The following is a 15,270-nucleotide window of genomic DNA, read 5'->3' as shown; positions in this document are numbered from 1 at the left end:
GCCAGTCCAGTAAGATACTATAGTTAGTGGAAACAAATGTCACTGAGAGGTCAAGGAGAACAAACAGTCACACTCTCAATTCTCTGTCCTGACAGATGACCAAGGCTATTTCAGGTCCAATCCTAGACTAGAAATTGCTTTGGTCACCCTGACAAATCATTTCGTCAAAGAGTTTCTGGAGTTGAGCACCACTACCATCTTGCAAATGGGTAATAATTATTTAAATTTCTAGAGAGAAACTTGTCACAGCAGCCCTCACATGTCACTCCAGAGTGGTTATACTGAAGCCCCAGTGGAGCTACTCGAAGATGGCAGCAGAGAAGGAACACAGCTGTCACTTGGCTGGTTGAACACAGTGCAAGATCTGCACAGCTCTGTTCTCTGTCCCCCAATCTATTTCACTGAACCAAACACCCTGGTAAACCTGGGAGCCAGCTGTACTCCATGACACAGGAGGAGGCTGTAATCAGGTCAACAGCCCAAACTGAGGCAAGAGCTTTGACAGGAGTGCCAGCCATGTTTCCTGAGATTCTCAAAGAACACTGAGGAATCCATTGGATGACATGTTTCCAGAGAAGGCCAAGTGAAATTGCAGCTGGTACACCAAACTACATTAGGAAGTGAACTGATTGTGACAATGATGTCAGAGAGACACCAACACCCTATTCCAGCCTTTCCCCACGACTAAGCCCAGAACTTGTTTACAGTGTGTGTAGTCTATGTGAAGTATTAAAATGATCTCATAAATGTTAAATTCCTCCCTGCTACCATGCTAGGTCAGGTAGAAAATCTGATGGGGAGTAGGATGGCCATAAGATCTTGGACCTAGACCTTGCCACCTATTAGGTAGTACTGAGCTAGATAGATCAGAAAAAGGCAACATTATTTCTAATAAGGGACTAATACAGACCTATTTTGCATAGTTACTGTAAAAGCTAATAGCATAAAAATACGAGGGGCATTTGTAATGAGTTTTCTGGCTGTGAATGTGTCTTTTGCTGCTAATCAACTTGATCATTTGAATTCCTTGACATTCTTTAATGTCTGAAAAGTAGCAAACAAGCAGGTACAACTAGGTATACTGGCTAAGGCATGCTGGGAGTTGTAGGGTTTTTTAACTGTCTAAACTTACACAGAATTGCTCCTGAAATAGATTAGTCCTGAGGAATATGTTGCGGGTAGGAATCCGACAGATTCCCCGGGCTCAGCTCCCTGGATTCTGAGCTGCTTTGTAGCAGCCAAGACTGAATTCCTTGTGAGTATGCCCCACGTTTATAGCGCACTCACCAGGAACTGAGTCCCATATGCGGTGCAAGCATTGCCCCCATTCCATGTCAGGAGCAGCTGTTAAGGCTGGGAAGGAGGGGCTCGGCTTACTAGGAAAGCAGCCCCCCATGCCACCACTGCACAAGCAGCAGCCCTCTTCTGCACCAGTTGCAGCTGCTTTCCAGGCAAGGTGAGCCTTTTAGGCTGCAGCAGCTGACACAAGTTGCCTGTGAGAGCAACTGAAGCTCTGAAAGTGCCTCTTGGCTTGGCTTGATTTGGCAGACTGGACTGAGCACAAGAGGAAGCCTGTGAATTCTTTGATGGACATACTGTAATAGGGTTTGTCCCACCCCTAGTGCCTACTACAAAGTAGCACAGACACTCCAAAGTGGATAAAAAGAACAGCAGTGGGTTACTTCAGGCAAAATATTTCACTTAATATTCCAACAAATATTCCCACTTGAATAGCTCCTGTTTAAATATTCTCCTTTGTTGAAAAATACTCTGCTTTCTCAGGATAACTTTAAGATTTCCTTTAATTGCATTATTTTATCCACCCGAAGCACAAGTCATTCTAAAACTCAGATTTCTGATTTTTAACACAGAATAGAATCTGGGCAACCATTAAATCTGCACTAGGATATGAAGGTCCATCAGTTTTTCCCCTTTGTGAAGTAGAATGTGTGCTATCTAGTAGACTTCCTTAATGCTGGATATAGATCAAATATACTTATCAAAAGAGCAATCATATGGCCCCTAGAAATTGGGGGGAGGGGGCTGAGATGATTTGGATTTCCAGATCACATATAGCAGACAAAATTCTAATCTTTTCCTGATCTTGCAGGTAGTATAGAAAGAACAGCCCTGGTTTCTTCCCAAGGTGAAGGAATCAACCTCTGAGAGGGGATAAGGGGAGCATTGCAGAGAGAGGGGATGAGGCTTCCTTCTCTCCCCCTCCAAAGCACATCAGCTACACCGTTAAACATGCCCATCTAGCCACAAGGCAGATGGAGGTGGAGATGACCTTTGCTAGTTTTCATGCAGCACAAAGTCCAATTAATCATGTCCTTATGTATTAAAATTAGTGTATTTATCTGGAATCAAACCTCAGGAAGCCCCTTAATGCTCACTTTTTCTGATCAAAGGAAAAGTGGATTATCATTCACAGCTGCATTTTCTTTCATATTTACCCCAACAGTTTAGATTATTGTTATTTTCATGATTAATAAGATGCTACTTGCATCCCCGCTACATACTTCTACATGTAGCTTACTCTTCTTGATGAACTCCCCACTAAAGCTTGTTGGCATAAAGATTTATAATACATTTGAAGTTAATCACATTCAAGGAACTATCACATTCTCATAACCCATTAAAATGTGTTTAAGTAAAGTATCAGGAAATATCTTCGTAGGTAGTAAGTTTCTATTTAAACAACTTATAAAGTAATCAAATGTTAGAGTCAAGGTGTTCCATGCTCTCTCTATATAGAATTTGAAAATAGGGTTTTGACTAATTGAAGAAATGTTTTCTGTGTAAAAATTTAATAAAAACATTTTTTAAAGAATTCTGGCAAAATAATTTTACTCAAGGGTTCTGGGCTTATTTCTTTGGAAGTATATAACCAAAACTCATCAAATATGTGGGAGCTATTTTCCTCTTTTTAAATGGACAAATGAAAAAAGTAGCAAATACCTCAGGTATTGACTGGATAGATTCTACAAAATTATCCAATGATGCTTCCCAAATGGCCAGTTTTACTACATCAGAGAAAAGTACAAAAGACTTTATTATTCACATCCACTACACTTAAATGTTATCACAAAATAAAAGCCTAATATGCAGTTATCTGACCCGTTTCCAAAATTAGGCTTGCAAGGAAATGAAATAATGCAGACCTGAGGGCTAAAACAGATGCTGCAGGGGGCCTGTGACTAGATTTGTCAGTGTTTGTTTTTATACAGCTGCAGGGTTTCCAAGTTTTGCTATACTGGTGACAATAGGGAGAAAGGGTGCTTGACCTTTTCCCTTACATGGTTTTGCCAAGCTAAATTATGCCCACCTCAATACTATTGGCCTTGCAATGGAAAAAAGAACAAATATAATTTCCGATGCCCGTATTGAAATCAGAGCCGCACCACCAGCATTTTCGTATAACTGCAACACGCACACAGATTGTTTCATCACCCCCAAACTAACTCTAGTTCAGCTGAGAAGTGAACATTAATTTTAGGCCATTAACAAAGTTACTTGCTGCAAAGTTGAAATGTATGAATCCAAACCCAGAATAACAATTTTATAACATACCCTCAATGTTCTACATCTTTTTGTTTAATTATCAGTGTAAACAAAAATAATTTGAAATCAGGATTGAAATATTTAAAATGATACAGCAATGCAAGTTTGTTTAAGTTACTTTGTCAATGTAGCTCAGAAGTTCAGTTCTCATTCTCTCAGCTGCAGAAGCAGCTTTGATTTATACAGCTTGGCTTTCATTCACATTCATGTGATTTACTCACGTGAATCTTTTTAGATAATACTTTGTGACAAAATTACTCTATATTTGAGAAATATATGAATATGCAATTTCCTCCCACCTCTTACTACATAACCCAAGCTATGATGTAAACCCACACAATATACAATATATCTTACCAGAAAGGCATAGAGCATTTGAAAAAGCAAACTTCTCTAGAATGGCTTCATCAGCATCCAGTTCTGAATTTATCAAGATTTCTCCTCTATGAAGCTTTGACTGCCCTCTGTAAATAGTAGTGAGATGATGATAAAAGAACATGCAGGTTGGTGAATCACAGTGGAACCAAACAGGAAGTGACTAGTTTGGAACAGTCAAGGCATATTAACCAGGTAGTTAAATCAGTATTTTATTGGTTTTGGAACACAGGATGAAATCCAGTGTTGCACAAGTGAAGCTCTGCTTACATATAGGAACTTCCTCTTTCTCCCTGCTGCATTCCCCCACACTCTAATAAACGAGAACAGATTTTGACAGGGGTCTGTGAGGGACTGGGAAATGATCCCATCTTTTTCCCACTGCCAGAAACACTACCATAAGTAGGAGGAGTTAACTGGAAACTTGAAGCCACCCAAAAGTTCAGAGTTTCTTTTAAGATTTTGCCTTTATGTAGGAAGGGCCCCCATATTTATGCTAAGCCTAACACTACTTTATTGCTTTACAGGGAAATTGAGATTCTTAATGACATGTTCAGAAAAAATGTATGTGATGGTTTAAAGATGGCAGAGTGCACACTGGCCCCATCTGCTGCAGCTCCAGGCACACTGGCCTTGCCCACCTCAGTTCAGATGTTGCCATAATGAACTGGCAAAGTCCAAAAGGGAGTTCTGCTCATGTTCCTTTGAACGCAAGTTGCATTTTCCATACAATTCTGGATGCTGCCATATCTGGTACATATCACAGCTAATTAAAGAACCCATCACAGGATGCCTCTGTCATGTGAACTGACCCTGTATGTCAAGTCTCTCTTCAGATGGAAGATGCTAATCTGTGGGACTTGCAGTGTCTTGTTCTATTATATGCAAGCCACTCTGGAAGGCTTTTTAGCTGCACTCCAGGAAAGAAATACTTTAAATAAATAAACTAGTTCTCTGTACTTTATGACATACAGATACTCACTCTCCTTTCCTGTAGTTAACCTCTTCATTTTCCCAATGAACTAATGCGACTTCATATGGCTGAATTTCATGCTTTTCCAGCACCTGCATTATATTCTTCATCTAGGAATAATATATTTTATTAACATTGCTGACAAATACTATGAGGTGATTCCCCCAAAAAGCTAAATCTGCTGGACATGGTGTCTTCAGCCCATTTGAACTAGAATGTGGCAAGGGAGAAAGGAACTCTTTCAAGGAAAACACAGGATTTCCAACTCCAGTTTTTGCCCACGAGGTAAATGCAAGGGCAGAGCAACAGTTACAAGGAAGAACTGGCAGGAAGTCATTCACCCTACCCCACATCTTAATCCTTATCAACCAATACCCACAGTCAGTTTTTAAATTAATTTTTTCCAATCTACACTTCAAAACTGTAAACCCATTAGAAAGAAACAGTGTGGTGGTGTAAGCTGCAGGGTGAGTCAAGGCACTTGCCAAAGGAGAACTGTGCGTACGAAGAGAATTTAAGAATCCCTTTCTCACAAAGAATTTCCTCCTATAAATGCCCTCTGACCCAACAGTCATGTTACACTGGCGGATGCAGATTTGAGAATCAATATTTTCCAAAGCAATGTATTAATTCCTCCCAGAACCTGGCAACACTTTTCATGTAGCCAACACCTATAGTATCTGCCATCCTGTCTTCACTCTATGCAGGCACCAGTGTTACTATTTTCAAACTGTAACCTGCAGCAAGTGACCAGTGAATTACTTTGTTAGTGTAAACAACTTGAACCCACAGAGAATATGGCAAAGAAATCCCACTGCCCTTCATATCTGACTAACAAAGGATGAGCCCAAAAGTAGACTGTGCAATGTAAGAAAATACAGTGGTACCTCGGCTCATGAACGCCTTGGTTCCTGACCAAATCGGGTCGCAAACAAAAATTTCATGAAAATTTTGACGTGGGTCGTGAACTCCGCATTGGGTGGCAACCACCCGAGTAGGGAGATGGCCACGATCGCAATTGCGTTCATGTAGGGAAGACATGCGTGATCACGGGCATGCTCCTGCAGGAAAGATGGGCGCAATCTCGGCCATCTCCCCCCCCCCCACCAACCAACATGATCGCGGCCATATCTCCACCCCACCCCCGAGTGGGGAGATGGCCGCAACCATGCTGGGGGTAGGGAGATGGCTGAGATTACACCCGTCTCTCCCTCCCGCAGCGCGCCCCGTTCGCGCCCATCTCTCCCCCCCTCACAGCACGCCGGGATGACGGGCACGTGAAGGGATGATGGGTGCATGCAGGGATGACAGGCACGATCTCAATCGTGCTGAGGAGGCAGGGAGATGGCCGCAATCCTTGTTGTTTGTTGCCACTTTGTTTCACGTTTTTCTGATTAAAAAAAATGGTTACAGAACGGATTAATCTTATTTACATTGAACCTTATGGGGAAATTTAACTTGGCTCACAAACAATTTGGGTCACAACCAGAGTCCTGAAACGGATTAAGTTCATGAGCCAAGGTATCACTGTATGTGATTAATAGCACTTGATAGATCTAGATTTAAATCCTGCCCAGCTTTTTCATGTAGTGTAACTGTATAGCTACACAGTTTCAAGCTTTCAACAGAAGTAGTGATTAAATATACATTTACAGGGAGAAAATAAACTGCTTACCCAAACAAATAAGATCCCAATCTAGGGGTGTGTTTACCTACTTCAGAACTGCTCATTCATGTCAGAAACCTGACTCTTTGCTCTGCCCTTTTAGAAGATACCTTACACTTCCCATTCAGAGGGTCACTCTCTTATGGAATCAAACTGTGGGTCTTCCCTCTACCCCACACCTTTATTTTTGGGCACCCTCTCACCTCAGAAAGCTGATTTTTTTCCTTTTAAGTTCTATTCTTTTACCCAATGTAGTTACTTTTTAAAACTTTACCTACCATTTTTTCTTCAACATTCCAGAACACAACGGCTCCCTCCCTGTATTAACAGAAGTGTAAGCAAGTATTAGGCTCACTGATTATACTCTACAATTCTTAGCAAGGAATAATTTTCTACTGTATTAGCAGTCTGACTTTAAAAGTTACCAATTAACCCATCTACTATTACTTAGCTAGTATCTCTCATTTATGTTTCAGTTACAAGTACTGCCATTTAGCCAAAACTGACAAGCTACATTTGGCACACAAAATGCAAACTCATCAGCAGCATCTACCCGTTGATTCAAAATTAAAACTACCTTAAGAGTCCAAGTCTACTACAAAGCCATTTCCCACCAATTTTCAGATCTGCATTGCCTCATAACACCAATTTAATATGAGAAAATGTTCAAAATATCCTTGATATTATATAGCACATTATCAGTAACCACAGAAACTGTGGGAGGAATGCCCCGCCTTCTCTATGTCTAAAACCTGCTGCCATCCATTTGGAGAGGAGCCTGACAGGAAGATTCCAAAACTGAGTAAGGCAAAAGATCCGGCGTTGGCAGAAAAGACCAAAATCAATGTCTACTGGACACTGAAACATCTTTTTCATAAGGGATTGTTTGATGCAGCATTGCTAGCTGTGCAGTGAAGCTACTGTGTCTTTTAAATAAATGTTTTGGCAATGTGTGGTTCAGTGGTTGGAGTGCTGAACTAGGACTGAGTTCTAGTCCCCATTCAGCCATGAAATTCACTGAGAGGTTTTGGACCAGTCATGGGCTCTCAGCCTAACCTACCTCACAGGATTGTTGTAATGATAAAATGTAGAGAAGGATGATGTAAGCCACCCTGGGTTCCTTGCAGAGAAAAAGGGTGAGATACAATCATCATTTTCAGCAATATTAAAAAAGCAACAAATATATATCCAGTAGTTGCTTTTTGCAGGTCAAAGTTAATATTTGGACACATTTTATAAGTCTTTAGGAAAGGCTTTAATATTTGCTGATGTACATGTTTTTTCCAAATTTTCTACTTGCTTCTTGGAAATTAATGAATGGTTGGCATAAAAGGATTCTCCATGCTCTTAGGATAGCTAGAAGACTAACATTACAACAATGGAGGAAAAACGTACATTATTCATAATGCAACATTATATAGACACCGCTTTCAAACTGATACTTATTTGGTTAAGAGGTCCCCTTTTTTCAAAGTCTATGTATAACTGGTACTAAGTTGTATTTGCATGTGTGTCTGGGTGTGTGCATGCATGTGTGCATGTCATATGTATACACTGCTATGGAGATATCTCTAAAAATTGATTTATGTATATTTAAGAAGATCAGGAAAAGGAAGAAAGAACCAAAAAACTTGTAGTTGTCTTTAAATGTTTAAGACCAGAAAGGAAAGCCATTTTATAGTCCACTTCTATTCAGGTTTGTTTGGAAGTCAGTCCCCCTGGAGGTAGTAAAGCTGGAGGACTGGAACCTTAATGTGTCTTTTATTAAATTTAACACATCAAAGAGAGAGCAGCCATATTTGTGGATTATGTCAGTGTAAGCACTTCAAAGCCCCAGTTCCTGCTGTTTGCCCAGTAAACAATTAAGCCTATGATTTTTTTCAAATCTTTTAAAATTTATTTTCGCAAGATACAATAAGAAAGGGGATATATGAAAGGACCTATGATTTTTATTAAAATTAAAAATGTAGTTCACATGCACTTTATGGATGGGCTTCATTTACCTGAAGAAAAAAATCACCCCAGGGTCAAATTTTTTCTCTGTGCTTTCTGTTCCAATTACCAAAACGTTTGCTGCATCTAATTTATAAAAACAGAAGAAGATGAGGAATCACATTCACTACATTTATTCTGTATCCTATATTCAGGCTCCAGAGACTCAGCCCCCCGATTCTCACTATGGGATTTACACCCAAGTAAATATCTGTAGGACTCCACAAGTCTTAACATAATGTCCTATTTCAGAATAAAGACCATGGGAAAATATGCTTTAAAAATCCAGGTGCCAAGCAGGGCAATAGAGAAAACAGTCATTAGTGAATGGAAGCTAGCTAGGTTTCATTAATGTTCACATTTCACAGCACTACTTGCTTTTCAAGAATGCAACTTGTGTCATTTATTGAGGCACAAAAGATACCAGCTCTGCTAAGCTATTTCATAATAAACTCTGTTCAGTCCAACTGAAACTCCACTGTGAAAATGAATAGGCAACACTCAGATGAGCATTTAGTTTACTGATCTGTCTTGTTCTAGAATGACTAATTTTGGCTAGTTTCTGAGGTTGCTCTAGGATGTGGTAGGTCCTTCTTGCATTAGAGGCTATTTGCACTAGGGCAGCCTAGTGGATGCCAGCAAACTGACAGCTCTGGCTGAGGCCCAGTGGATTTATAGCACTTTCCTACCACTCTATTAAACCTACTCAACGTATTTTCAGTGTTGTGTCCCTGCCCCAGCACGTGCTGAACATATTTTCTTGTATAAAAGGACTGTTGAAATACATGAACCAGTATAGGGCTAGAAATATTTACCAGATGCCAGGACAGAAGCCAATATGTTGGAAAGGCATCTAAGAACCCCAGGGAAAGGCATGTACTATATAGCAACAATTATCAATAAGTCTAGCTGAAATCTGCACTAGGATTGAGAACTGGTATGATGCTTAGAGTGTTGTACTGGAGACCTAGTTAGAGCTGGGTTCTAGCCTACTCATCCAAGAAACTGGGTGATTTTGGGCCAGACAAAAACTTAACCTTCATAGGGTAGCTGCTGTGACAATAAAAATTCAGACGAGAACTCTGTAAGCTAGCTTGGGTTTCCTAAGAGGTGGGATATAAATGCAATGTAATATAATAGCAAATAGGAGTCTTATTAGGCCATTGGAAAAAATAAAATTTTTATGCTGGCATAAACCTACGTTATCTGGACTTAAATGACCCAGATAGAATCCATCTAGCTTGGTGCTAACATGGAACTGTACTGTTTGTGGTGCAGGCATCATTAGCAGCTATATGTTGCAACAGAGATGTAAGCTCACCAAAGATTTATCTATTTCTTTAGCTTAAGGATCCATCCTTCAGATCCATCCATGCCATGATTTCCAAAGTTGTTCATTTACTGTAGACACATCTTAAGAGGCACTATTCAATGCTGCCGCCATCACCAGCAAAACCCACTGCTAGCACAACAGGAAGCTAGTGGTTCCTGAAGGAACTGGAAAGAAGTCAAATGCTTGGGAGCCCAGTGATCTGCCCCATTCTGGAAATCAGCACTTTGGCTCACTTCCAGAACTGCTTTAGAAAGCACTAGCTTCCAGTTGTACCTGCATTTGAGCAACACTATGAACAGAGGTACATTGGCAGTATTGGATATTCCCCAAGAAACATGAGCCATTTACTGTAGGTCAGTCCCTTAAACGAGGCAGATGCCTTCCCAACTTTCTGCAATCTAGCAAGACTCATCTGTTGGCAGGTTGCCAGTTGAGGAAACAGAGAATCACTTTTCAATGATTATTTATTTATTTGGGATTCTTGTATGCCGCCCCATTCGCGTAAGCCTCGGGGAAGCTTCCAACAAATAAATAACAATACAAATATATAAAAAACTGGAAACATCCAGGCAATAATTTAAAACCATTAATTAACAATTAATCAAAATACCGTTTAAATAAAAAGGTCTTGGCCTGGCGCCGAAAAACAAATAACAACGGCGCCAGGCAGACCTCTCTGGGGAGCACATTCCATAGTTTGCTCCCTTTTCTCCAGCACATTCAGTTCCGGTACAAGTCCTGCTTCTGCTAGAGTGGGAACCCAACACGCTAGTACAACTTTAAGGCTCACCCGAGGCATGGCGACTGTTCCAGAAGTTACTAATCATCCTGGCTGATCTTCAGGGTAGTTCCTCAGAATCCCTAGAAAGGTACCTTTCAAACTGTGTTGGTTCCCCAGGAAGTAGTAGCCCCCACCTTGGTCTTCATTTTCCTAATGAGTAATGATTAGTGTCCACGAAAAAAACCTATGTGACACAGATCTCTTTCTTTTCCCATTCCCATCTCCGTCTCAGAAGGCAGGGGCCTTATTTGTTCCCAACCCCCACAGGACTTGAAGAGCTGGAGTTTGGCCCACCCAGAACAGGACCTGGCATGTGCAGCCACAGCCTAGTTTCAAAATGCAACCGCCCTAGAATTAGATATCAAGCATCCCTCTGGGCTAATTTCCTCATATTTAAGTCCTGTGACTAGATTACTAGGGTGTATATTTGGTCCTCTGCTTTATTTGCTTAATATGCATATATTAAGCAAACTGGGGTATAGGGCTACTTTCAGGAAGGTGGGCAGTCTGCCTCCCCACCAGGCTCACAAGGGCCAGATGACATCACTGAGCGTGGTCCCACTCAGCAGCAGCATGTGAGGGCATGGCCATATCCCCTGACCACCACTCTTTCCATGCTGCAGAAGGCACGGAACTCCATGGCAGAAAAGGAAGCCCAGGCAGCAGCAGCAGCAGCAGGAGCAGAGGCATTTCCTGGTGCCAGCTGAGTTCCTGGCTTTGTGTGGCTCCTGGCACGCCCATGAACATCAAGGGGAGGGGATGCACAAAGCTTCTCAGACTGCACTGGGCAGAGTGACTGTTTTTCCTGCCCAAGGACACATTCCTGGCTTTGTGCAGATCCTGCCACTCCCATAGATAGCCCATGTCACAAGCTACTTGCCTCTGGTAGAAGGAGTCCCCCAACTAGTCCCCCAATCAGGGATAAAGGTGGGGCTGCCCTCTGAGGCAATTCTAAGCCTAGAAGAAATTAGTCTAAGACGAATCTCCACAGCCAGATCTCCACAGAAGTTCTACATCTCAAATACATTTACATATATGTACAAATTCCCTATCAGAGTGACCAACAAGCAAATTCCCAATAGATTATTACTTATGTTTTATTTCTGTGTGATAAAGAAACCTATTCTCTTTGGAATAAACCTGTATATGCATCATTGGGACCAATCTGCTAAAATGTGCTACTGTCAACATTAAAAGATCCCCAAAAAGCTTGTGACTTGGAAAGTGTATCTCTTACATTAACACATCCTCTTCTCTAATCGCTAATAATCGCCTTGTCCCATGTGTTCTCCTTTATTTGTATCTTTGCATATGCCTCTCCAAATTTCCTTTTATTCATTTTATTTCTCTGTTCTCATCCTATGAGTTTGGACTCGGCAACTGGAGTGAAGCAACCACTTCCAGTTCTGGACTCAGAGTGAAACAATACTAGTGCAGTAGCATGAAAATATTCTGGAAAACAACATTGATATGTTTTATCAATGTAAGCACTTATATGTGGCCCTATAGGAAATGAGTACTATAAATAATTTCACATTTCACTGGTTAGTAGCTTGAGGTGCTTCTTGATCCATCTTTGGCACTTGAGGCATAGGTGGCCTCAGTGGCACAGAGTGCTTTGTACCAGCTTTGGCTGGTGGCCCAGCTACACCCCTATCTAGAGCAGGCTAGCCTAATTACAGAAATCTACATTCTGGTAATTTCCAAATTAGATTGATGCACTGCACTCTACGTGGGACTTTCCTTGAAGACTGCTTGGAAGCTAGAGCTTGTGCAAAATGCAATAGCCAGATTAATAAATGAAACCACATTATGCCAATTATGTCCCTCTTGCATTGGACATCTATACATTTCCAAGCTCAATTCAAGGTAGAGACAGTCCCTGAGTTACAAATGTCTGAGTTACAAGCAACCTGTACTTACAAACAAACTGCCCCTAGTCCTATTAATTTTTCAAAAATTATTGCAGGAAATCATCATCACCACTGGGAGACAGGAAGAGGAATGGGAGAGAGGGAGGGCCACCAAAGCATCACCACAGCGAGAGAAGCAGCAAGAGGCACTGGGGAGTTGGGAAGCGGGCTAGAGATATTCACAGTTTTCCCACTTTCACAGGGGTCCTGCATCCCAATCCCATAAATGTGGAAGGCTGATTAAACATGATCCAACTTACATACAAATACGACTTAAGGACAAATCTCCATTTTCTCAGGAAAGGAATTCGTTCATAACCCAGGTCTTAACCTATAAAATGCTGCCTAAATTCCTGATAGAATGCCTCTCTGAACCTCAGTCTACCCAAAGATCTGCATCTGGGGCCTTCCTACCACCTTCAGGGGAGGCCCAGAAAGAGGCAACAAAGGTTACAAGAGACAACGAGGCCTTTTCTGCAGCACTCCCTCCTCCCCTCATTGTGGAATGGTCTCCCTGCTGAGGCCCACCTGGTGCCAACATAGCCATTTTTCTGGCATCAGGTTAAAATTGCCCTCTTTCATCAGGGATTTAATGGCATATGATGGACTATGTCTGCTGTTTTAATTTGGTTTAGTTTTTAATGAAAATGTTTTAGATGTTAAACTGTTTTACATGTTTTTGTATACTGGAATTTTTAGCTATTTTAAAAACTGGAATTTTATGTTGTGTTTTGATATATTTGTATTTTATCTTTTGTATACTCAATTAATTGCTGTGAACTCTCCAAAGAGCTTCAACTATTGGGCAGCAAAGAAATTAATTAAATAAATAATTTCCCCACTCACTCCTGCAATCAGGTGGCATGTGATCTGGCTTTATTATCGCCATCCTGGTCAGAGCTTATTACAGTATTTTCAGTCTGTCAGGTTCACTGTAGCCTTCTGAAAAAGACTGAAGTTGATTAGAATTTTATTTTGCTCCAGCATGGGAAAAATAGGCAAGAAATATTGTTTCCTTATTCAAAACTAGTAGGCCATAATCATCTCTTTTGTATGATTAGTCCCTCACTCATCTTGAGTGTTGCACAATCAGCCACACAGCACCCCCCTTTTTATTGTATTGAAGACATTCCTGCCGATGACCCATTTACAATCGCCACCTCTTGCAAGGATGCTATTCACAGTACTCAACCTGTCAGCAATATTCCCTTGTTGCCCTTTCTTGCCATGTGCATTTCATCTAAAGTCTAGATAATTCAAACCTCCTAGACTTGATGGCATCTTTCAATATATAAATCTCTTATATATTCAATCTCTTTAGATACCATTCAACAGTGAGGAAACATCATCAGGGAACTGTAGTTTACTCTAAATAGTATAATACTTTCTTTGCAACCAAAAGAGTTGGGAACCCATTTGTTTACACTCCTGTGAAGCATCTAGCTGCATGACTAAACACTTGCATGTCTGAATCAAGAAGAACTCAACATGAATATAAGCCAAACATCCTTCCCAATACCAACTGGATGGTCCCAAGCTTATCATTTCGGAATGGAAACACAGTCACCAAAAGGAAGCCGGTTATTTATGCATACTAAGAGGAATTTCCAGATAAGTTGAGGTAAGTTAGTTTGTAAATTGAATGGTAATTTAAAAAAAAGTTTTATCAACAAAAATCTATGCTCAGAACTGCCAGAATTAAGAGAACACTATTTTTGGAGTGGGGAGGGGGATGAGGGGAAGGGGCCTGCTTCAGTCCATAATAAAGTAACCTGGATAGGAAATTAGCGTTTGCTTAAAAGCTACCCCCTACATCAGAAGTGAGATGCAGCCCCTTAAGCCCCTTCATGTCCATTTGCCACTCCTCTTAAATTGAGAAAAACTCGAACCATTTCTTCAATCTTTTTTAACAAATCAAATGTCACCCATAGCTGCTATAGAGCACTGAAAGGGTCCAAATTATCTTGCAACTTATAACCCTTTTGCCACCCCACCCCACAGTAACTCTGGATGCCATTATCTTCTTTATCCCTACCCCTGATTTCAGTACCTGTGCCAGCCCATGTAGGAGTAAATGGGGAGGAGTAAATGGGGAGTAAAGACCGCCCACACTTTTCTCAAAGTTCTTCACCCTTACTGTACATGTTCATATGGCAGGATTTCAGGAGCAGGGGAAGAGCGAAGGGCATCATTCCCTGCCAAAGAGGCCTTGATATAACCAAAGAATTCTTGTTGCAGGCTCATCTCATTTCTCAACAGGAGCACTCCTGTAAGGTGGTGAGAATACAGTGCAATGTTTCACGTAAGGCCTCCGCCTATACAGTACTATTTTCAAAAGAATGCCAATTGGTTTTCTCATATCTGATTAAAGTCTTATCTATAAAAATTGATGGAAATGATGTCAGCATCTGAGAAAAAAAACCTGAACAGTGGCTGCACGATAAACTGTATAGCTTATGCTTCAACTTAGATTAATAGCTACTGCTTTACTGAAGTGCTAATAAGCTATTACATAAGCCCCTTCCACAGCTTAATCACTGATTTAAGTTCTTCTGAACTTACACAGTTCAAGAATGCAGTTGGACAGTATAAAAGGCCTGGGGAAGGAACCACCATGAGCAGCAGGTTATAGACTTTGTATGTGTTTCTGTCAATGATTCCCTTCCATATTTA

At 40.9% G+C, this 15,270-nt stretch overlaps 2 protein-coding genes across 7 annotated transcripts in view; one reads left to right on the top strand and one right to left on the bottom strand.

Annotated features, from left to right (window-relative positions):
* ARMT1 (acidic residue methyltransferase 1) overlaps positions 1–15,270 on the top strand; it is a 57,182-nt gene that overhangs the window by 19,260 nt on the left and 22,652 nt on the right. For 2 of the 3 annotated variants that reach the window (XM_044422777.1, XM_044422758.1), the window contains one exon: positions 13,919–14,218. The gene's annotated coding sequence lies outside the window, so the exon portion shown is untranslated. Of the gene's footprint in view, positions 1–13,918; positions 14,219–14,882; positions 14,900–15,270 lie in introns of those variants that run through there. The other variant, XM_044422768.1, reaches the window with a different exon arrangement.
* Positions 1–15,270, bottom strand: part of RMND1 (required for meiotic nuclear division 1 homolog) — a 36,528-nt gene that overhangs the window by 12,220 nt on the left and 9,038 nt on the right. For all 4 annotated transcript variants that reach the window (XM_044422712.1, XM_044422725.1, XM_044422711.1 and 1 more), the window contains exons 4-8: positions 8,582–8,657; positions 6,857–6,896; positions 4,922–5,022; positions 3,922–4,028; positions 2,962–3,026 (exon numbers count right to left, since the gene is read on the bottom strand). In XM_044422712.1, the coding sequence (XP_044278647.1) occupies positions 2,962–3,026; positions 3,922–4,028; positions 4,922–5,022; positions 6,857–6,896; positions 8,582–8,657 (389 nt within the window). The remainder of the gene's footprint in view (positions 1–2,961; positions 3,027–3,921; positions 4,029–4,921; positions 5,023–6,856; positions 6,897–8,581; positions 8,658–15,270) is intronic.

The sequence above is a fragment of the Varanus komodoensis genome, unplaced genomic scaffold (genome assembly GCF_004798865.1).
Source record: "Varanus komodoensis strain SLA01 unplaced genomic scaffold, ASM479886v1 scaffold1, whole genome shotgun sequence".
NCBI classification, from domain to species: domain Eukaryota; kingdom Metazoa; phylum Chordata; class Lepidosauria; order Squamata; family Varanidae; genus Varanus; species Varanus komodoensis.
The sequence above is the reverse complement of the archived record's forward strand: the minus strand, read 5'-3'. Positions and strand labels throughout refer to the sequence as shown.